General features: G+C 47.7%; 2 protein-coding genes and 1 non-coding gene across 16 annotated transcripts in view; 2 read left to right on the top strand and 1 right to left on the bottom strand.

Moving 5' to 3' along the window:
• Window positions 1-1,526, bottom strand: part of LOC130156078 (rho GTPase-activating protein 39-like) — a 56,612-nt gene extending 55,086 nt beyond the window's left edge. The window contains 2 exon segments of the mRNA XM_056354240.1: window positions 1,239-1,390; window positions 1,392-1,526. Coding sequence (XP_056210215.1) covers window positions 1,239-1,390; window positions 1,392-1,511 — 272 coding nt within the window. The 5' untranslated portion in view covers window positions 1,512-1,526.
• Window positions 1,527-10,610: 9,084 nt separating this feature from the next.
• On the top strand, window positions 10,611-10,682 carry TRNAE-UUC (transfer RNA glutamic acid (anticodon UUC)). The gene has a single exon. It is a non-coding gene; the product is annotated as a tRNA-Glu (tRNA).
• A 2,175-nt stretch (window positions 10,683-12,857) lies between these two features.
• Window positions 12,858-23,168, top strand: part of RBM39 (RNA binding motif protein 39) — a 31,850-nt gene continuing 21,539 nt past the window's right edge. For 5 of the 14 annotated variants that reach the window (XR_008824311.1, XR_008824312.1, XR_008824310.1 and 2 more), the window contains exons 1-4: window positions 12,858-13,168; window positions 16,463-16,525; window positions 18,391-18,440; window positions 22,063-22,257. Coding sequence is in view for 9 of the 14 variants with exons in the window: in XM_056354246.1 (XP_056210221.1) it covers window positions 16,475-16,525; window positions 18,391-18,440; window positions 22,063-22,257 (296 nt within the window). In the remaining 5 variants the exon portion in view is untranslated. Of the gene's footprint in view, window positions 13,169-16,462; window positions 16,526-16,747; window positions 18,445-22,062; window positions 22,258-23,168 lie in introns of those variants that run through there. The other 9 variants (XM_056354252.1, XM_056354248.1, XM_056354249.1 and 6 more) reach the window with 9 other exon arrangements.

Raw genomic sequence — 23,168 nt, 5'->3', positions numbered from 1 at the left:
TCTTAACACCTTGCACCATCACTGAGGTACCAGGCAAAATGCCAGCATGGTCCTCCCTCCTCTCCACCAGACAAAGAGAATGTGAAAAGCCAGCTGAAATCTGGTGCCTCTGGGGGAGAGCTGTGCTCCCAGGAATGTTAAATCGGACTTTAAATCATTTTGAGCTTTTCATCTAGGATGAAAAAAAAAATGCTGGCCAAACAGCACAACAGCAACTAGCATCAGCCACAGCGAGGACCATGCTCCTGCCACGGTGTGCAGCATACCTTCCAGCAGAGCCAAACTTAATTCAACCGCTTCTGGCCAATGAGCCAAGGTAGAGAGCGAGCAGGACTTTGTTCTCCTTGAATGGGGTTATTCAGAGGAGCCACGAAATCTTCCTGCGTTTGTCGGAAGCAGGATGCTGCTTGGGACACTGGCCCAGCTCCCCGTCCCTCCACGTTCACTGCCAACAGATGATCCTGGCTCCCTACCTGATCCCAGGTGAGCCAGCCCTGTGCTTGAACACTAAAACACTGTCATTTTGTCACCACGTTTGGTTTTTTTAAGCGACGCAGAGCAACCCGCTCAAGCAGCCCTCCTCGGAGCCTGCCAACCAGGTCCCAGACAGGCACAGAATCAGAAGGCACGCCTCCGCGCCCGCGCGGCTGCAGCGGCGCCTGGCAGAGCCCTGCGCGACCGCCGGGGGGCGATGTTGCCGGCCGCCGCCCCGCCGGACCCCGAGCGCCCCGACAGCAGAGGGCCGGGGTCGGGCCAGCTCCGCTCAGCAGACCTCGGAGTCACCCGCCTTGCTCGGAGGCTGCGAACGGGCTGGGCCGCGGCCGGCGTGCCCCCGCGGGAGCCGGGCCCTGCGGGGGGCCGGACGGGTGCAGCCGCGCGGGGCCAGGAGCTGCTCCCCGCAGCGGCCCGGGGACCTGCCGCGGCGGAGCCGCTCCTCGCACAGGCCGCCCGGCCTCAGCTCAGCTCAGCCCAGCCCAGCCCGGCCCGGCCCCGCCACCGGGCCCGGCCCCGCCCCGCCACCGCCACAGGGCCCGGCCCGGCCGCCCCTCACCTGCCCCTCAGGGCCCGCGGCTGGGCCGGCCCGGCCCGGCCCGGCCCCGCGACTGCCGCCCTCCCCGACCAGTGGCGTCCCCCAACCGGGCCGCAGCCCTGCAGGCCACGACGGGGCGGGCGAGGCGAGGCGAGGCGAGACCCGCCCGCCCCCCTCGCCTCAACAGGTGCGCGGCCGCCGCACTCACCTCTCCGCCATGGTCCGCTCGGCAGCGCCGCCCGCTCTGCTTGCGAGCGGGGCAGGATGTGAAATCCGACCCCGGCCCCGCCCGGGGGCGGTGCGGTCCGGCCCGGCAGCCGGGACCCCCGGCCGCTCCCCGGGTCCCTCTGCTGGGGCCGCTGCGCCGGGCAGCGTCGGGGCGGGAGGGACGCGCGGGGGCCGGGCCCGCGGGCCGAGGGCAGCCCCTGGTGGCGGCTGCGGCCGTTCCGGGGCCTCCCCAGGCCCGCCAAGCCTCAGGCATCGCAGAGCCCCGGCCCGGCCCGAGGCGGGAGGGCGCGGAGCCGGGAGCTCCGTGGCGGGGAGGCTGAAGCGTTACCTGAGTTACAGACCCGCGGCGGCGCTGAGCTGCCGTGCCCAGGCTTGCGAGGGAGGGCGTCGTTCGCGGCAGGAGCCACACCGTCCCTGGCGGCCCAGGAGCCTTCCCCCGCGATAGGGGCCCGAGACCGCTTGGAGTCGGTACGGGTCGCAGGCGCAGCCCGCCCCTGCACCCGGACCGCTGCTGCCCCGGCAAATCGCCTGTCCCCACGATGGGGGACCAGGCTGGCCCGTGATGCACGGCTGCCACACGCCCGCGTTTGCCCGGATGTGCCCTCTTCCGTGCCCCGGCAGCTTTGTCTGGGCAGATTCTAGGGACTTTCTGTGTTCGAGCCTGTAGCAGCCTGGTCAGGGCTGTGCGGGAAGACAGGTTTGTCCCCCACACATGCATGGGTCAACCGTCTACATAGAAACAGCAGCGCAGAGGCCTTGGGAAAGGGTGGTGAGCCCTACTCCTCCAGCAGCATCAGCAGTCCAAATACACAATTTGTGCACTAAAGGTCAGCTCCAGTAGATCAGCTTCTGCCAGTCACCAGTTTGGAGTATGTCACTTGGTGCGGTGGCACAGCAGAGCCCCTGCTATCTCAGCGACTGCTGCCACATGGCAATGCTCCCAATGAATCTCATATTGGGTCCTGTTATTCCAGAGTAGGAACAACACCATGCAGAGACAAATCCTGGGGGCTGAGCTGCCTGGATGCCTCAGACACCTTTAGCTGGGGGTGCAAGGCTTGGCAGATACTCAGTGAATTTTGCTACTAACAGTGATTTTTGGCCCGTATCAGACCATGCAGCAGATTTCTGCTACAGTCAGAAATGAGTCTGTTCAGCTCATTAATCATCCCAGGCGAGTCAGCGCATGGGGTCCCTGCACAGAGTGATACCCGCACTCACAGTGCTCTCTCACAGAAGGCATTTTGGCACTGCTGAAGAACTTCAGAGTAACTTAATCTGAAGACATTCACATGAAAGTCCCAGTGCACTTTTAAATAACGAATAGAGAGACAGTGAGATCGTGGCTACTCACTCACTGGCTGGACACACAGCTGCATTGTGCTTACTGGGGGCTCCATGTGGCGGGGGCCGGTAGAAAGAGGGGGGCCCCACAGGGGCTTCGAAGCTGCTGGAGATGCCCATGATGCTGCAGGCAAGCAGGCAGGGAAGGCTGAGCTTTGCAGGGCTGCACAGTTTGGGGACAGAGGCATAGGCCAGCTGGGAAAGAAAGGAAGAGTTAAACCAGGTCTGCACTGGAAACAAAAGTTGCTGGTGTAGCTCCAGTGAGGTTAAATTGACAGCTTTCCTTGTGGAGGTGCAGCTATTATTTGCCTTTGCCAGTAAAGGCTGTATCTGTCCTCTGAGGGAAACAGTGATACTGGGGAAGTGCTTATAGCAGCCTGACAGTCTCTGTTCAAGGGCTTTTGTAGATACAGACTTGGTGTATCAAAATTTTAACACGATTGACATTACTGTGCTAGCAACAGCCTTTGGACAGACTGAAAACAGAAGCTGGGGAGAGGGGAGATTGCAAAGGCCCCAGTTTCAGGGCCCCCCCAAAAACGAGTGACCTGACACAGTACACAGGAAGTTGGCTACAGGAGGGACCAAACAAACATTCAGGTTTTCTGCAATGCTCTCATTTTGTTTTGTGTGATTCAGGGCTTGATGATAATGTGTAAGCTGTTTTCAGCCTACAGCTCTGGCAGGCTTGCTGGAGAACCTGTAACTTTGTTGCATAGCTGGTGCGGCTAAAACTCTTGGGACATGATATTGCACATAGTGCGCTGAGAGTTTCCCTCTCTTTTCAAGCCAAAGCAGGTGAGCTGGAGGCACTCAAGGACACAGAGGACATCTGAGATCAGTCCTACTCATGGGCTAGCAGCCCCGTGCTGTCTTGCACAACGTCATGCAGCAGGAAGGCATTAAAATGAAGAGTAAGGAAACCACGAAGAAGGCAGAACCTTCCCACCAGAGTATGGTCACAGACCCACTGGCTACCAAGGACACTCCTGGGAGCAGAGATCTCCACTGCTGGAAGAGGAAAGCTGGGTGAATGGGGGTTCAATTACCAGGCACAACAGATGGTTGTGGGGCTGCATGTTGCACGAGTGCAAAGCTGCCAGAGCAGGTCCACCTTTTCAGGAGAGCCAGAGGGCGCTGGTGGACATGAGCTGTGTCCACACCAGTGACTGAGGGAGGGGGAGAGAAATCCCAGAGGGGAAAATTGAAGCAGCTAAGGGAAAAACTTTTGTGGGATCTCTGAAGTGACTTTTTCAGAGGCTTTCACACTGCAGGTAGTCACAGGCTGGGGAAAACTTTTACTAGTAGTAGCTTATACAATCACACAAGGAGGTTCTCTGCCAGAGATGCGGGTGGCTTACTCTGTGATACATACATGGGAGATCAAGCCCACCAGTCATGATGCCTACCATCAATACACCAAAGATGGCAGCAGAAGGTGAATGTGAAGTGTCTGAATAGTCTGAGAGCATAGCAAAGATGCGACAGTGTCTGAGAACAGAGGGTTATAAACCCTGGCTCTTTTGCTAATAACAAAACCACACTGCCTACAAGAAGAAACAGCCTTCATGAATTGTGAGGCTGTAAACAACAACAAATCACTGTAAGATGAATTAAGAGATGTATGATCAGTGTTTCCAGGCCAAAGTATCCCCTTGCTGCCTGTTCTTGGCTGAAGGATATTTCCTACAGCTGGCACTGAAGAACTGCAAAAGGAGCCAGCTCCATGAGATCATGCCTATATCATTTCTTCAGGTGGAAGAAACCGGATCTGGAGTCATACACCCACCCCCCTCTCATGAAGCTGTTCAGCTGGTGGATGTTCATACTTGTGCATGCACTCCATGTCAGGAAATGGCAGGTGGAGGACCTTGCATGAGGGGTCTTCCTTATCTGTGGGTGTGGAAGAACTGGATGCTAAAGGTAAGGAAAGCTCGGTATTGTGCTGCTACTGCCTTGCCTGCAGATACGGGGCTGGGGAGATGGGGCAGCGCCCAGGCAGATGTGCTACCGCTGTGAGCGCAGCCAGCATGGTGCCCTGCAGGTTTGGGCCAGCAGGCACTGCCCTTGCTCTGCCTCTGTTAACAGACTGGACTGCACAGCCTGGAACCAGCCCAGCCCAGTACCAGCCCCATGGTAAGTGTCTCCCTATACAGGCAAGGGGGAAGTAACAGCTCCAGTCAGGTGTGAACAAACCCTGTGTTGAGGAGAGACTGGTGATACTGGGAGTAGACACCTGAAAAGCTTGGCAAGATTTGGCTGTCTGGGCTTATGGCCAGCACTGACCCACTGCAGCCTTCCAGGGTACTACTGAGGGTGGGAGGATGAGCTAGGAGATTCTTCACCAGGGGCTCCCTGCTCTGCTCGGGAGCTGCGTCAAAACTAAAGTCCTCACCCTTGGCCCCACCTGAACTACGTTCCAGCGAAGCTTGTGCCAGGCCCGGCACCTTGTTGAGTGCAACCCACCAACTTGGTCCGCAGTTGCTCAAATGTGGCTGACCTTGGTTACCATCACCAAACCTGCTCTGCTTCTCTTGCATGGTGGGTTGGCGCTGCCATGCTGTCACCTCATTCCAGCTTGCCTGTCACCTCCTACTGCCCCCAGCACCATGAGCCCCCATGGCTGGAGCCCCATACAGGAGCAGGAGTGGCTCTGTGCACTCTTGTGCTGAGGGAGTGAATAATACCAGAAAAAGTTGTGTACTGTGAAAGCCGTATGTTAAATAGGTCAAACTACCACCAAGCTACTACTGTGAGTGCCTGCATGTGGGCAAGATTTCTTCCTGTGGGCAGCTCTTTTCTGCAACAGGAAATGTAAAGTGCTAGGTTGAGCCAGGGACACAGTTCACACACATGGGTGGTGGGATCTCCGCCCCTGGAGAGATATTTTCAGTATTTGGCTATGCAAAGCCATGGTTGACCTGATCTAGTGTCGGTGATGGTCTCACTTCAAGCAAGAGTTTGGGCTAATGCCCTCCAAAGGCCTTTCCGATCAACACATCTGTAATTCTGTGTCAAGGGGCTTGAGGTTTGAGCTGAGCAGGCAGATGTGGTGAATTCTCCATTATTTCAGCACACAGACATCTTCTACCAAATGTCTCAGATACCTTATTGAACAGGACCAGGCTGACCTGGATGCAAGACTTGCTGGCTGAAGTTCTCTGGATTGTGCACAGTGAGAGTCCTCTCCAACAAATCGTCTTGGCATGTATGAGGTAAAGAAAAAAACATTCCTGTTCTTAATTAACCCTGTCTCTGTTTTGAAGCTGACTGAAGGTATCAAAAAGCCCAGGACAGTCCTATGGGAAGGGCTAGTTGGAGATACTCGGCTATTTGTAAAAATACATGTTTTTAAGCAGCAGTCAGCAGGTTTCTTTATAGTGGGCATGATGCAAATTTATATAACAAGCCAGGTGTTCTGCAATGGGGCTTTTTTAAAGTCATCCTGTCCTAATGTTTTCCATCTTACTGTCTTTAGCTCCCTTGCAAAGTAAGCAGCCATGCTATTGTGTTACCAGTTGGCAACAGCAGCAGCTGGCTGTAACCCAACCTTGGCAGCATGGGATGCGGAGACAGATGGAGCAGCAAATGCTCTGTTTCCTCTCCTGCTTTCTAAAACAGATTGTGACTAAAAACATACGGGAGAGGTTTCTGCCATCTTCCCTGCTACCGTGGCTCCCCAGCTGCTGACAAAGCTATGGGATGAGCTCTAGCAGGTGTCACTGCTCCCCACAGCAAAGGAGAGCTCTGCCTTTTTGGAGGGGAGCTTCAAAGTGAGAAGGACATCAGATGCAATGATTACAAGCCCTCACAGGCGAAAGAAGGGTGCAGTGGGCAAGATGGCTGAACTGAGCAGAGGGCTCCCCATGCATCAAGTCCTGCCCCTTTTACTGGTCCGAGTCTTTGTTCTCTCAGCCCGAGTGAACCACATCAGCTCATTAAACTGGCACAAAACAAAAGCGGTGTTTTGCCAGGCTAGTAACCTGAAATGGCCTGATGGATGAGCAGACAAGCACTGGGACAAGGAGGAGGAGCAGAGCCACACACCAGAATGGGCCAGGAGGAGGGAAGAACAGGGGAGGAAGATAGAGGTGGGCCTGTCCCTTGTGAGCCAGGAGATAACTCTGTTGTCTTGGGAAGTCCTTGTCCCAAAGCTAGGCATACACAGGAAGGGGAAGTCCATGCTCCCAGGTCACTTTCTATGAGCCAAACTTTGAGGCTGGTGGCATGAAGGTCAGGAAATTGTCCACAGTGGAGGTTTACCTGCATTGCTTCAAAATTCCTGTGGGATGAAAACTCTCCAAAATAAGGTGCATATGTCACTGTCATCATATCAGTTACAGGTTCCCAAAGGACTTCAGCTCTATCACAGCCTTTCACACCTCTTTGTGTCTGATAAGAGCTCTGCTGCTCTCAACCTATATCCTCTAAGGATTTACCAATCTGTCCAAATGCATGAGCTGAGCAATGGTGCTCTCTCCCTCACAGAAGAGGTAATACACTGGAAAACACAAACCTGTGTGGGTTGGCCACATGAGTCCCACCGAGTCCCACCATCAGCTGTCTTGAGCTGAGAGACAGCTGCCCAGAGCAGAGGACACTTGCTGAGAGGCTGGTGGCCAAGGCTGATGACATGAGACTGAGCTGTCACCAACACATGCACCCAAACAGCAGCATGAGTGGTGCTGACACAGCTGTCCCACCTCACTGTAACTCCCTGCTCCCTCTCCCACCAGGCTGCATGAGCTGCCTGGCTTTGCTGTGGCTGTTTGTGCCAGACTATGTAATGTTGTTGTAGGTAGTTGTCAAGAACAGAGTTTATTTTTAAGCCACAGACAGAACTTGTAATTCCTCAAGCTATCCCAGCAGTCTGGTGTTTTTTTCTCACAAGCTTTGACAAATTAATTGAATCTCCATTTCTGTGAGAAAGCTGGAAGGAAAGTCCCACAGTCAGGACTCGGGAGTTAAAAGAAAGATGGGAATTTGCGAGGTCGCCTACAGCATTTCTCACCAGTGCAGAGGCTTTTCTGGGGGTATTCCTTGCTGGCCTTGTTGTCTCCTGGGACAATCATTCAGACATCTATCTGAGGTCCTCTCAGGGTGTTTTGCATTATAATCTGCCTAAGTTTTCTCAGCTTCCTCCCATTATTCCTGTTCTTCTTAACTACCACCAAAAAAAAAATATAAATTTTGCTTTATTTTGTTGTTTATAGATGTCCCCAACTGAAATATCTGCAGGATGTTATTTCTCACTGTATTGTTTCTGTGAAATAATACAGATTTGATTTTTTAAAACTTTAACTTAATTCCTTTTGCCCTCAGGTAGTATCTTGAGTTCTGCCTGCAAACTTCCTACTTACCAATACATACTGATAACCAAAACTCCTATGATGAGCACAAGAAGTGGTTTTATTACTCTTTATCTTTTATCCTTTCTCATACAGTCAAGAGTTTGAGGACCAGCCATGCTCCTGCTGAAGTCAGTGGGAACAGTGCCAAGTTCATTGCTCTACCACATAACTGCAGAGAGAAGTTTCTGAACATGTGGTTGCCAGTGTTGTGATGCCAAATGTCCCTGTTTGCATTTGCTATGATTTGTCAGGTGAGCTGTTCCTCTCAGCATCCAGGTATTCAGCTTTAGGCAAACCACTTGGAAAGCTGTTCTTTGCTAGTTTTTTAAACGTCTTCGCTATCTACTAAGCAGACCAACTCAACAAACATGTTCTTGTCTTTTGAGTGCTATACACACAGGCTGGCTGCTGACAACCGGAATGCATGCATCCCATAGAATCACAGAACCATGTAGGTTGGAAAAGACCTTTGAAATCTTCAAGTCCAGCCCTTAGTCCAGGACTGCCATGTCCACCACTAAACCCTACCCCTAAGCACCACATCTACGTGTTTTTCAAACACCTCCAGGGATGGTGATTCCACTGCCTCCCTGGGCAGCCTGCTCCAAGGCCTGACCACCCCTTCCATGAAGAAATTTTTCCTAATGTCCAGTCTAAACCTCCCCTGGTGTAGCTCCAGGCCATTTCCCCTTGGCCTGTCACTACTTTTCTGGGAGCAGAAACCGACCCCCACCTCGCTACAGCCCCTGCCAGGCAGCTGTAGGGAGCAACAAAGTCCCCCCGAGCCCCCTCCTCTCCAGGCTGAGCACCCGCAGCTCCCCCAGCCACCCCCCATCAGCCTTGTGCCTCAGACCCTTCCCCAGCCCCATGCCCAGCTCTGAACATGCTCCAGCCCCTCAGCATCCCCCCTGCAGCGAGGGGCCCAATCCTGCACACAGGGTTCCAGATGCGGCTGCACCAGCTGGCCACACTTTCAGATACAAGCCAGGATGCTCTTGGCCACCTTGGCCACCTGGGCACGCTGCTGGCTCACGTTCAGGCGGACATCAGCCAGCCCCTCCCCAGGCCCTTTCCTGCCAAGCAGGCTTTGCTCTGCCCCCAGCCTGCAGCTGCCTGGGGCTGGTGTGACCCAAGGGCAAGATCCGGCATTCAGCCCTGTCGAACTTCATACACTTGGCCTTGGCCCATCGGCCCAGCCTGCCCAGAGCCCCCTGCAGAGCCTCCTGCCCCACCGGGACACCAATGCTCCCCCCAACTTGGTGTCGTCTGCAAACTTACTGAGAGCAAACTATTTGTGTGTTCTGGTTTCAGCTGTGATAGAGTTAATTCTGTTCTTAGAGGCCGGTGCAGTGATGTATTTTGTATTTGGTGTGAGAGCAATGTTGATAGCACACTGATGGGTTTAGCTGTTGCCAGGTAGTGTTTATAGTACCTCAAGGACTTTTCAGTTTCTCAGGCCCTGCCAGGCAGAAGGCTGGAGGGACACAAGAAATTGGGTGGGGAGAACTAGCCAAAGGGGTATTCGTTACTGTGGGACATCATGCTGGGTATATAAACTGGGGGGAGTTGGCTGGCGCATGGTAATTGCTGCTTGGAGACTGGCTGGGCCTAAGTCAGTGGATGGTAAACAACTGTATTGTGCATAATTTGTTTTCTTTCCTCCATTCCCTTGGGATTTCATTCTTCTCCCCTCCTCCTGCCTTTTCATTATAATTGTTGTTATTATTGTTATTGTTGGTTTTATTTTGTTTCAATTACTAAGTTGTTCTTTTCTCAGCCCTTGAGTTTTACATTCCCTTCTGATTTTCTTCCCCATCCCTCAGGGTGAGTGAGCAGCTGCATGGTACTTAGTTACTGGCTGGCGTTAAACCACGTCAAGATGTGATTTTTTTAACTATAGGGGTTCAGTGTTGTATGTTGGAAGATTAAAATCGTTTAGGCACATTGACAAGGCTTCTTTGGCATCCAGCATCACCACAAGCACAATTTAGTTGGTTCTTCATGTATAACCTGTAGCCTGCTACTGCACTGTCCCACTGATTATCTGCCTTGCACCGATTTCTGATAAGGTTGTTCTCAGTCAAAACTGGGTAGTCCACTTATTGCTGCTTATTTTTTATTGCTAGAATTTGTACAGAAGCACATTTGTTGCTGTTACCCAGTTTCTGTACCTTTTTAGGCTGGACTTCATTTGTTCATCCTCCCGTTGGTCATGTCCTCCTGCTTCAGTTTTGTCAGCCTCCATCCTCATCTTCTAACTAAGAGCATTTTAATAACTTCGAGAAGGATGACCCTAAATTTCATGGGGTTTTTCAGATCAGTCGACTTCACTTAGTTCAAAAAATCCCCTGTAACTTGATGAAGCGTGGGCAGCCCGACTCCTGCAAGAGCAGCTCACGCCCTTAATCCCGCGACGCAATCGCGATCCCCACAACCCGCTTAGGCTCTTGCCAGCGGGACCTCCCTGGCACCCCCAGTCCCGAGGGTTAATTACTTCATTCGGGCACGTCTGCGGGGGAAAGCGCGCCCCAGCGCAGCTTCTCGCAGCCTTTGCAGAGGGGGAGCACTTCCTGCGCACCCCCGCTCTGCAGGCAGGCAGCACGAGCAGCGCGGCTGGACGAAGAGACAGGAAGCGGTGCGGAAAATACACTACGCAGTCCCACATGGTCTAGCGGTTAGGATTCCTGGTTTTCACCCAGGCGGCCCGGGTTCGACTCCCGGTGTGGGAAACGGCAGTTTTTTTTCACCGCCCACCCCCCCCGTATTTGTTAATTCTGCGAGATGCCTCCCATCATCTGCAGCACGGGCTAACATGAACGACGCCCACACCGGATTCCCTGCACCTGCCCAGGGAAGTCCATTAAGTGAACACCCTGGTGCTCACAGTAGAGGTAAGGATGATGAAGAAACACCAGCCATGGCTGGCGTCTCCCCTGCAGCACTGCAGAGCCAGTCTCTCCTACAGATCAAGCCAGTCTACAACTGGGAGTAAACTTCTGTTGGGAAATGTGTTACTGAGAGCTTCCTCCTGGCCCTCCCATCATCTCCAGACGCGAATCCAGCCAGAGGCATACCAACCATGCCATCAGCCCTGCAGAGCTGAACATCCACAGCCAGCCAGCCAGGGCAGCACAACATACCAGGGTCGGGGCTGGACACGGAGCTTGTGCAGCTGCCTACCAGTCAAGGTCCCTTATTAGCCACCCCTACCCTGTAAGAACTCAACCCTACGTGTGTTGGGTTCATCCTTCCTCCCACACTGCCAGAGCATCAGCTTAGGGTGAAGGGTGTGCGCATGGAGTAGACAAAAAAAGACACCTCCATGGCCTCCTTCCAGAGCCTGGCTTCACAGGCAATGTGAGAGAAAACCCTTAGGAAAATGCACCAACATGAGCCTAAGCACATACTTCAGTCACAATCATACAATGAGGGAACAAGGAACATGGAGCTGGTTAGACCTGACCTTTGGGTGGCTGACTGGGAGCAGCAAGTAACTGCAGTGCAGTGAGGGACACGCAGCCAGTGCAGTGCTACCAGAACAACTACAATAAACCTCATTTTGCCTGTGAGAAAATTGTTAATTTTGTTTACAACCAAACTGTACAAACATGATTAGGTTGGAATAGCTATTATAGTCATACTGTTTTTTTATTTTTGAACAGCTCATTTTTCCATTTGCCCCAAACTCAAATTGACCAGTTCAGCTTAGAACAGGGGTCCTCAAACTTTCTAAACAGGGGGCCAGCACGTGGATTAAGTGGCAGGAAGTGATCTGGGACTGCTTGGTTTCCCCCCCCCCCCAAACCCCAGGGGGGGTGGGGGGGCAGGAGGGGTGTTTCTGTAAATACCGGGGGCCGGATTGAGGACCCTGGGGGGCTGTATCCAGCCCGAGGGCTGTAGTTTGAGGACCCCTGGCTTAGAAAGACATGGAAACTGTGCAAGAGCTTCTGGAACTTTTCAAGCTATTGACATTTCAGGAACTCTGTTAGAAATGACATTAAATGATGCAGTAGCCTAAGAGTTTCTCATAAACAGGTTTTCATTCGGAAATCTACGGGCTTGAGTCCTTACACCTTAATTGGTTTAAATATTTCCATATGCAATAGCAAAGTTATAATTTCAGGAGGCAAAGTCTATTTAGAAGTTCTCTTTACACTGTTTCAGATTTGCAGGACAAAGAAGGAATAACCTAAACCCCCCAGCCGTTATTGCTTACTTTGTGCTGATTTCAACAGGACACCCACCCAATGTTATCTGTACTATGGTGAACAATTGGCCAAAACTTACTGCATATTATTAAATTTAAATAAAAATGAGACATTTTCTGGGCACCCACGGGAAAAAAAGCACTGTTAATGAGACAAGCAGGTTTTGTTTCACAAAACGCTACTTACTTTTTGAGTTAAACCTTTCAGCTTCAAGGCTCCAGTAACCTGCAGAGGCTTGGACCAAAAGCCGCACCAGAATGCCAGGTCACTGACAACTTAAGTTATACTTGGGCTACGTATGGGGTGACTCCCGCGGCCCCACACCGCCCCGCAGAGGCGCCGAGGGGAGGAGGGGGACTGGGCACAGGCCGGGTGGAAGCTGCAGCACTCCGATGCCACAAGGAAAGGGACTCGCTGGCCCAAGGACGGCGCAGAGCTCCCTCAGAATGACTGCGAGGGAGTACCCCACCCACCCCTCCACTATCTCTGCCCCTCCGCCCAGCCCCAGACAAGCGAGCGGCAGCGCTCTCGCGAGAGCGCAAAAACACATAACAGCCCCTCCTGTCTGCCCAAGTCTCGCGAGCGCTTGAGTCACCCCTTCCGGGCACGACATCTCGCGAGAGGCGGCGGGCACGGGGGGGCCTTGTCTGGCCCTGGGTCTCGCGAGAGCCCCTGCGCCGTGCGCTGGGCGCCCCCGTGCCGTGCGCGGAGTCTGCGAGCGGCGAGACGCGGCGGGCGCCATTTCGGGGAGCAGCCGCTGGTGCCAGAGCCGGGGCCCAGCCCGGGTCCGGGGATTGCCCGCCACGGTCGCGCCGCTCCTTGCCACCTGCCGCCTCGGAGCTGGCCGAGCGGCGCCGTTCATCTGGGGATTAGACGCCTGGAGAGGGCTCCTGAGTCCTCGGGCCCATCCCCCAACGTCAGCACAGCCAGCGCCGGAACCGGGAGTCGTTTCTGCCGTCGCTGGACCTCGGGCGCCCGAACGAGGACAGCACCCACCCGCAGCGCAGGTAACTGCCGGGCGGGGGACTGGGCCCCGCCGCTGGGCGAGCCGCGGCCTGGCCTGCGGAGGGCTGTGGGCCTGGCCTGAGGGAGGCCCGGGAGGCCTGCGCCCCTCCCGCCGCCATGCTCGCGTCTCTGGTTGGGCGGCCCCGTCCTTCGCCCGCGAGGGTCGCTGCTGGCTTCCCCGCCGGTGTCCGCCCCGCGCCCCTTTGGGGCCCGAGCGCCGGGCGAGCTGTTCCCGCCCCAAGGCCGCGGCCTGGCCGTGCGGGGTTTGGGTGTTTCTGTGGCCACGTAGCGGGCGATTCCGGCTGTCTCCGCCGCGGCGTTGTCCCTCCCCGAGTCCCCCCACGATGGCGCTGTGCGGGGCGGCCAGCCCCGGCCGGCGCGGGGTTCCGGCCTTGCTGCCGCTATCGCGGCCGGAGCTGACGGCCCAGGCGGCGCGGCAGGGAGCGGCTCTGGGCTGTTTACGTTGGGACGCGGGGCGGGGAGCGGCGAGAGGCGGGCCGCCGCGAGCGGGCGGCTCTCGGGGCTTGGCGGCCGGCGCACGCAGGGGCTGAAGGCCTTTGGAGCGTGCGGGTAAGGTGCCCCGGCGGAATAGAGGGTTGGTTCTAGCGCAGCAGTCTGTTTGAGGACCCGAACTCGTTATGTTACGGTGGTGTAGGGAGTGTGCGGAGGATTGCGGGCGGGAACCTGCTGAACAAAGGTGCGTGTGCTGCTGAGAGCTGAGGTCCCCTCCCATCGACGTTCTCCCTGAACTTTTTTGATGCTTTTTCAGCAGACTCCTTGCAAACCAAGTGTGGAATTGTCATTTGGTGCAATTTCCAAAGCAGAGAATTTCAAGAGGACTTTTTAACTCCCTTTATCTAATACAACACAGCAAAAATAAATGAAATCAGCCGTAAATACTGGCTAGATTAGTAGCAATAAATTTCACGTCCCTTTGGGTTTTCTGTAGGCCCACAAAGTTTCAAGTGTTTTTTCCCCTTGGTTGTTTTGATGTTGGTGGGGGAGAGGTGGTCGCTGGGTTTTGGTTTTTGGTTTGGGGTGGTGATGTTTGTTTTCTGTATAGAGTTGTCAGATATATGCAGCTCTTCTGAAGCTGAAGGGCTTTTACGAAAATTATTTTGAGCTTCTTCAGTGTTTAATGAAAGATACTTGAAAACTTGCCATGATATTCTGCTCACTTGGAATTGAACTCTATTTGTGATTCTTTTTAAAAAATCAGCTTTATGTGGAGCATCGTTATATGTATTACATTAATTACATCGATAGTAGGTCTATGTCATGTGAACAGAAGGTGTGACAAAAAGGTGGTAGTGTACCACTCAGTTTGTACAGCGTACAAAGGGCACAGATTGCACGGGGCGAGATCAAAGGTCCGTGTAACTCAGAATCTTGACTGTGATGGTGGCAAGCAGGAAGTGCATAAGAAAAAACAAACACAGGGCAATCATACAGTGATACTTTTTTCTCTGCTCTTAGTTGTCAGCTAGCTGTGGTTCAGGGTCACAAAGCATGTCTTTGTTTAATTAAAAGCTTTTTCTGTGAAATTTTGTGGGTTTTTTTTTAACCCTGCCTGTGTTTTTTTCTTTGCTAGCATCCACAGTGCTCTGTAACAGTGAATTCCATGGCTAAATGCTGTGTGAATAAGGACCTTTGTTTTGAACCCACTGGATGATATAGTTCGTTCACTCTTACTATTTGGGTGAATGCAGCAATAGTCATTCCCTATTCACTTTTCTAAGCCACTCATGATTTGGCAGTCTCTGTAATGGCTCCCATCCCATCCTTTGGCTACCCCTCCTCAGGATGAAGAATCCCACCCCAGGTATAGCTAGATATGTTAGGTAAATTACATGTATGAAAATACAATTGTGGGAATTTCATTGCAGAATCCTGGGTTTGGCCTGGTGCTGTTTCATGGTGCTTAATCATACTGATACACTTGTTCATACCAAATACAAGTAGAATGGTAGTGAATTAGGTGACTTCAAAAGCTGTATGTAAATACTGCAGTGAAAAGTAAAATTGAGCCATTACATAAACTAAGGAGGATTGTATTTGTGATAGTACTATACCCCGAGAGGTAATAACTTGAAAACAAGATTAGCATACCTTGGTTAAGTAATTGAGTATGAACTTCCAGTGCTCTGATATTGCTAAAGGATTACGTTTTATTCTTGATTGTATTAATGGGTGATGATCACATGTAAGTGGGGGAATGACTTGGTTCTTACATGTGTTATAGCTCTGGTATAATACTCTCAGTTATGAGGCTGTGAGTGAACAACTTAAAAGTATCTTTGAATGTTGGAGCAATTTCATTATACTGGTCAAGTCTCAGGACAGCACAGTTGTGGCAATGCCTGTAACCAAGGTGAAAGAATTAACTTGTATGATAAAAAATCCATTTTATGGCACACATGCAGGAGAATCTTCACTCTTGGGCCATCTGAGCTGGATCTAGAGGCCTTGCTATTTTTGAGCTTAAAGAAAAAGGAGAGAGACTGTTTTAATAAGAGATTTGGGGAAGTTGAGTCTCTATATTCTAATGCAAAGGGTCTTGAGAGGTACTTACAGCATACCTGCATAGGGAAAGAAAGTCAAAGCTCAAAGGGATCCAGAGTATAATAAACAGAAAATTTTATTAGGGGGTTGAAGTTGAAAAAGAAGAGCAATGATGTTTAAAAAAAAAACAACTTTGTGGTGACTAGTGTTACATGGCATGGTGGATCTCAGACTGGATGGATCTTGCGTATGCTTTAATAGCTCTTAATGCTTGAATCATAACTGTTTCTTCTGTGCCCCCCCATTATACAGGAAGCTGCATTTCTTAAAGGCCATAGTGTTCACTTTTAAGTCTACAGACTACTAAATGTGATGGTAGTAAATGCTCAGAAGCTATGAACAGGTTTGCCTGAATGTGTGTGTTCTTCACATGCCTCTCTTGGGTCCTTTGGTCAAGTTGTAGTACTTCTCAAGATGGCTGCCAGACCGTCCTTTCTGTATCATAAATGATCTGTGCGATTTGTTTTGAAAGAAATAGGTGGAATACCTCTAGGGTTTCCACTGGCTAACTGTGTTGAATAGCATTTTGATGTTTACAGCTACAATTGCTTTGTGTCATGTTCTTATATTATCTCATTGGGCAAAGCTTCATTCTAGTTCTTAATGGAAACGTCTTCTGAGACACTGCTCTGTGAATTTGAGCTAATGTAGTGATGGCCTCTTAGGCAAAAGTCTTTGGGATCTAAAGCACATGGGTGTTTACTGTCTCAGGTGGATTTTGCTTCTTCTTTCAGGTGTCCTGAAAAATGGCTGATGATATTGATATTGAAGCAATGCTTGAAGCTCCTTACAAGAAGGTGAGGAAGATGTGCCAGTGGGGTCCTGTTTACCTTAAATTAGCATTATTCATGAAACTACTGCTGAACTGTAAACTAACATCCCTGGAGCCCTCATGATTTATCTTACTGGAGATGCATTACATGTAACTTACAAGTAAATATATACTGTTAATGTAATTATATTGTGCAGTAGTTTCACTTCAGCGTGATGAATAAATGCCCATCTATCTCTCTTTGTAGACTTGCCTAACGATATCTCACCTCTACTCCCATGAATTCACCTTTGATTCCAGTGTGAACTGTCAATCATAAGGTAGTAATTGAGTGACGTATCGCTGTACCGTGGTCCCCTAGGTTTAAAAACACAAAAACAAAACAAACCAAAACCAACAACAACAAAAACACACAATCACCGACCAACCAAAACAAAACAAAAAAAACCAAAACAAAAAAACCAAAACAAAACCCCCAGAACAAAAAACCGCAAAAATCTCTCCTAAAATTGCCACGTCCAGTTTGGTATAGCAACAAGGTGAATGCAGTGGTTTGGGAAAACAGCAGGGTTCCAAGAATAACTTTTTCACCAGTCCCATGGCAAGTAAATACTTGAACAGTCTGCTCGGTGCAAGAAGAGTGAGACTTACTTTTAATGCAGAAGACTGGTGGCGGTTAATCTTTTAACAGGGCAGATGAAAATCAATTGCTGAGTGAACGAATTTACTGAAATTCTTGGATCCCTGAATAGAATGTTCTTAGCAAGCAAAAGACAGTATCACAGTCTGCGGTATCATTCTAAAATAAGCTTTTGTATTCTGTCCTAGTTGTTTAATTAGGAAATGTCAATTCTTATGCAAAATTTTTATCAATTAGCGTAGCGATGTCTTATATAAGCCAGCAGCAAATGAATACTGTCTTTTTTTGTTTTTCACCAAATGGTGAAGTGTTAACACTATGCATGCTTTAGCTCTGGTTTTGCAAGAAATGTATATTAAGTTTAAGTCACTTAGGAATTGTACTTTTGATGTAACTGATGTGATTAAACTGTAAAGCAAGTATATAAATTATATAGCAGCTATTGTTAGTCTATTCTGCAGTGTTTATTACAGCCATGTCATGAATTTTGGATGAGCATTTGTAAGTTTTAAGTGGTATATTTAGTTTATGTAATATTTAGCAGTTACGTTAAAATCTTGAAGAGAAATTTGTAAATTGTTATGTTAAAATTCTTGTGTCCTGGTTTAACATGGATATTTTCCATGTAAACAGGTATGGAAATAGGGAATGTTTAGGCTGGACTGGTGGATTATTGATGACTTTCTTGGGAGTCGACCTTACTAAAGCAGTGTGAATCCCTGTTTGCTTCAGGGCGAGATGTGTGACAGAGGTGACATCAAGCTCTTACAACCCTTCAGCGAAAATGAGTGAAGATCTCGGGAATGGCATCGGTCACAAGAAAACCATAGTGGCTGGCTGCTAGCGTAGCCACTGGGGCTTAGGCAGAGATAGCCTTGGTACTGATCAGAGGGGCACACAAACCTGAAACTTCCTCTTACACTTTATAGAAATAACATTTAACCACTTGAGTGCTGAATTCTACAGGATAACTTGCTCTCTGAAGCATGTAAGGAAGTATCTACAATTTAATACACACTTTTAAAAGATGTAAGTCTTGTATTTTGTATTTGTATGACTTAAATTTAAGCAGCAAAGTGGTTAAACATGCCTACCTAAATTTTCTAAATCTTTCCACATTAAACTGTAAACAAGTAATTTAGTATTAAAATTTTTGTTTTGTATTTTCTTATTCCTATTCCCATTACCCTTTGACCACTTGAAATGTTTCCACTTCGTCCTCACGATGTTCTTCTATCAACCCTGCTTAGGATGAGAACAAATTGAGCAGTGCCAATGGCCATGAAGAACGCAGCAAGAAGTAAGTATTTTCTCAATTCTCTGCTCTTAGGGGGAGGCTGCTGATTTTTGTGAACTTGTGAATGCATGTCAGTAGTGTTTAGGGAAATAAAAGGGAAAAATGGGTAAGTTTGGTACTTGTAGTTGCTGCAACCACAGCGATTTTGAAATTTTCTTTTGTTTACAAATGTAGTTATGCCCTTGTCACTGATGTCATAAAAGTTGTGGAAACATTTAATGTTAGCAGATAAAAATACAGACTTGGTAGGTTCAACATAATTAGTTTCTTTTTTGTTGCTTTAGCAATGGAGTGTAATTGCGTTTTAAAAATATCTTTGGTGTACCATTTTATGTGATTTGGAACAGCTAAAAACATTTAAAGATACTGGTGCCTTCTTGAAAAGGTTTGGGGTGTTGGAACCCCTCCCTCTATCCCTTTCTGCTCCAAAATCTTCTAAACTTTTTGTTTCCAATCTAAATTTTATTAAATTATAGTATAACCTGTTTAAAGAACCGGCGTACAAGCATACATTTTCAAGAAGCATAATTCTGGGGTCTGCACATCTGATGATGACCTAAACAGTCTGAAATCAAATTTGAAGTTTGAGGAAAAATGCCTTGCATAGGAGTGTGTCTTAAATATCCCTCAAAAATGGAAGATTTTTCAAGTCTGTAAAATAAACTCCTTACCTTACAGGCATCATTTGGTGATGAGATAGTTGATATAGGAACACTAAATACGAATTTGATAGTTGAGTAAACAGTAGCCAGTGCATTTTTGTAATATACAGCAAACTTAAGTCAGCTTGTGTGCTGTTGTCATGATCTGAAATCATACAGATGGAATGCTGAAGGAATACAAAGAACATTCATTTCTAGGTATATAAATATTTTGCAAAGAAGAAGTTCAGTTCCAATGTCAGCCTTACGTCGGACTCTTAATAATGTAGAATTGATTGTACATTATATCTGCGTTCTAAAAAATACCGTAAACATTATTCACTTGCTAAATACTGAGACCCCTAAAACCTCATCAAAGGCAGCACCTCTTAGTATTTTTAAGTTCTGAATTTTTATTGCTTTAAAAAGTATCTACATGGCATGTAAAACCCTGCTTCTGTTTTGATGACTAGTCTCAAAATATAAACTGGGATCTAAAAGAGAAGCAGTGTTTTTTAAATTTTACAACTGGTTCTGACCTTGATTCATGGTAGAATGATGAGAACACTGGAACGTATTTCGGTTAATTTTCTTAGTTGCTAAGCAATGACATTAGTTATCTTTCTGCCCACAGTCCCATTTTCAAGTGGGACCTGTTTACTCTTGAATTTGCATTTCTAATTCAGAAAAACAGTAAACTAAATTTAGGAAAAAAATTACATTGTAAAATATAAGAAAGTCAAGATGTTAGTCTTGCAATGTTATTTGATGTGTGGAGTTTCATCTCTTTCTGCTTTCCTAATTGTACCCTTGTGTTTGTTCAGAAATATTGCTCAGTGGTATCTCCTGATTCCAGTTTTTGGGTTAGCAATTACTGGAATGTTATTGTTGTCCTGTGGTTCTCTGATAATATGAAGCTTTTTGTCTGAGAACTTTGATTTGATATGGCTGTTGTTTGTTCTTTAGAGATTTAAGGGAACTACTCCAATTTTTTTTATGTGACTTTTGACAGTGTACTCTTGCTGAGGACTAAGGTGTATATAGGCTTTACAAGACTTCTTGCTTTGCTTATCTATGAAATTGTTGGAGTGTCTTTATATACTGCAATTGGGCAATATTTGAAAGAAGATTCAAACTGTCAGGAAAACCGTAATCCATGGCAAACATCAGCAACTAAAAAATAATGCTTGATTCACAGCTTACGATAATTGTCAAAGGGAATTGTTTAGGTTGGAGAAGACCTTTAAGATGATTGAGCCCAACCAGATGATACATTCTGGTTTAGGACTTAGAAGGATTAAGAATCTGCATTTTTACTAGAAGTCTGTGCTGTATGTCCAGTTTTATTTGTGATTGGAAGGCAGAACGTAGATCTCTACTGTTGGGAGTCTTTGCATACAAAGAGGGCTCAGCTCACGTTTGGATACTGAATAGTTACTGTCTTTACTGAAGACTAGCTGCAGTTACTAGCTACTGGTACTGGGCAGTATATTGAGCTACAAGTTAGTAATTTTTGGAGCTATAATGGTAGTGTTTTAGGGTTTTAACTTAGGGGAGATAGTAGGAAGTGATGGATCCTAGAGGAGAGAGACTATGTGTGCCTGTCACAGAGTGCATTACAGTAGGAAGTGTATTTAAGTGATGTTGATGTAAATCATTCTGGATTTCTGGGTGGTGTCATCAGAGGTTGTGAAGCTTTTGAATAATCTGGCTTTGATTCAGCAGCTTCTCTGTCCATACAAAACGTTAGAGAAACTGATAGTGTATTGTAGATGAATAATCAATTAAAAATGAAATATTCCAGTTTCTAAAACCAAATCACAAGATGCTTCTTGTGAGAGAAATACTAAGATAGTTTTAATGAGTCTGCCAAGGTGGAGTTTGGAGAGCAAAAGCTGCCAGTGATGATTAGGCTTAGTTAGATGTGGTAGCTGAGAGATTTTTACTTCAGTAATTGAAACTAACTAGAAGTCTTAGATTATACATGGCCATGGAAAGTAACAGGGATGAACTGCTTTTAAAAAAGGAGGGGGTGGCATACATAATTTTTAAGTGTATGAGTGACCACTTTGGAAAAAAGATGGTATATGTAATCAGAAGGCCCAAAAGGAGGAGAGGAAAAATTCAATACCAAAGGATGTTTTGAATTTCAAAAGTTTAGCAAAGTTTGTTATTCCCAAAATCTAGCTTGAGATAAATTACTGTCTGAAGTAATTGCTTGAGCATCTGTTTAATGTGTGTTTTGTGTATACATATACATGTATTTTAAAAACCAGGAGATTGTAAGTTTTTATGGACTGAGATAGAGAGGGAAAAAGGGAAGTTGCAAATAACCCAAAAATAGTCTGCCAAGAATGAAACAGTGGCTCACTGACTTTCAAATACGAAGTATAATTGACTTGGAGATTTTAGAAGTTTAGTTTTTTAATGGTTAAGATTATGAAGATCTCTGCAGTTTGCCTCAAACCTGTAAGAGCCACAGACTTGAAAAAGTAAGTGGCTTATGAATGGGAGCAACAAGTTGGAAGCAAAACTTGTAGGCAGTTTAAGACTGGTGGCAGGGAATATCAAGAGAAAACAACTTTCCTTTCCTTCAGACTTGCCTCTTTCTATTTTGTTGTGTTGTTTTCACTTTAGCATCTTGATGGTGAATTTAAAGTATGTTTGAAAGACAGATGAAGTACTGTATTTAGTATATACTAGATCTAATGCAGTAAATACTTATTTGAGTCCTTTTTACTCTTCCTGGAAGCATTCTTTAGTAATTACAAAATTTAAAATAAAAAAGTGCTTTGGAGCCCTTTATGTTGCTCATTATACTTTTTAAGAGATTGCTGATGTGCTTAACCACCTATTTAACAAAATAAACTTTTATACTTTTTCCTATCGGTGTCTGTGACATCAGGTTAGAGGAACTGTGGCGTGTGATGTCGATAGTAACACTGAGCTACATGTGTAACCAAAGATGTGTTTTTCTTTCTCAGGAGAAAAAAGAGCAAGAGCCGAAGTCGAAGCCATGACAGGAAGAGGAGCAGAAGTAAGGAACGCAAACGGAGCCGAGATCGGGAAAGGAAAAAGAGCAGAAGCCGGGAAAGGAAACGGAGCAGAAGCAAAGAACGCAGACGCAGCCGTTCTAGAAGTAGAGATCGCAGATTCAGAGGCCGCTATAGAAGTCCTTAGTAGGTTATTTATGTAGTGTTGAATGTGTGCTGCTGTAGTGTTTGATGTGGAAGCTTAAAGTTTCACTCTTTCTAAATTGGTTGTGAATCATCTCAGAAAAGAAGGTGAGAGGTTAAGGTTGAAGAGTGTCAAGAAGTATAGAATGAAAAAGAGGACAGTAATGTATCCACTTCCTCCTGCTAGTTTTCATTCTTATCTGAACACAGAAAGATACAAAAGCAAGTGAAAGAATGTGTACAACTGACTGAAAAACAGTTAGTCACAGAATTAAAATAGTAACAAGTTTTTCCTGTCCTAACTATCTTCACTATACGGATCTGACAGTTTTAACTGTCAAAAAATAAGTAGTCATCTGACATTGGTTACAAGCTCATACATTCTTTTGCTTGCATTAGTGAAGAGTTTTTCTGGGTTGCTGCTCTTAAACACTTACTGCATAAACACTTGCTGTGTTTATGCATCCAGACTGGAAGTGTTTTGTTTCAGTAATGCCCATGCATTGCATATTTGCCCTGCTTTTTCTCAGACTTGTTCAGAGGCTGTGGAAGGATTCTTCAGTTCCTCTCAGATCTTTGGCTTGATAGAAGTTCTGCTATAGGTAGTCCCTGACAGTCGTAAATGATTTCTCAAAACATTTCTTCATTGGTATTTATTCTGTGATTCCGCTGTTCTGTACTCCTGCTCTCCCATTTGCTCCCCATCACCTTTTTTTTGCCTTCAAAGTAGAAAAACAATGAGAACTGGGCTGTATGCTTGGCTTTCATTGTTTACCTGAGGCTGCTGTTTGTGTCTGCTTTTGTCTGGGTCTCATCTCAACTTTTGTCAGTTCTCAGAATGCAAGATCGTGTCAGAGGCAGGCGTATGAAAAGGATCTATTTTTTAAATCGTGGCATGTAATGTGATATGTGAT

This window comes from Falco biarmicus, chromosome 10, assembly GCF_023638135.1.
Source record: "Falco biarmicus isolate bFalBia1 chromosome 10, bFalBia1.pri, whole genome shotgun sequence".
Classification (NCBI taxonomy): Eukaryota; Metazoa; Chordata; class Aves; order Falconiformes; family Falconidae; genus Falco; species Falco biarmicus.
This window is presented reverse-complemented; position numbering and strand designations above follow the sequence as displayed.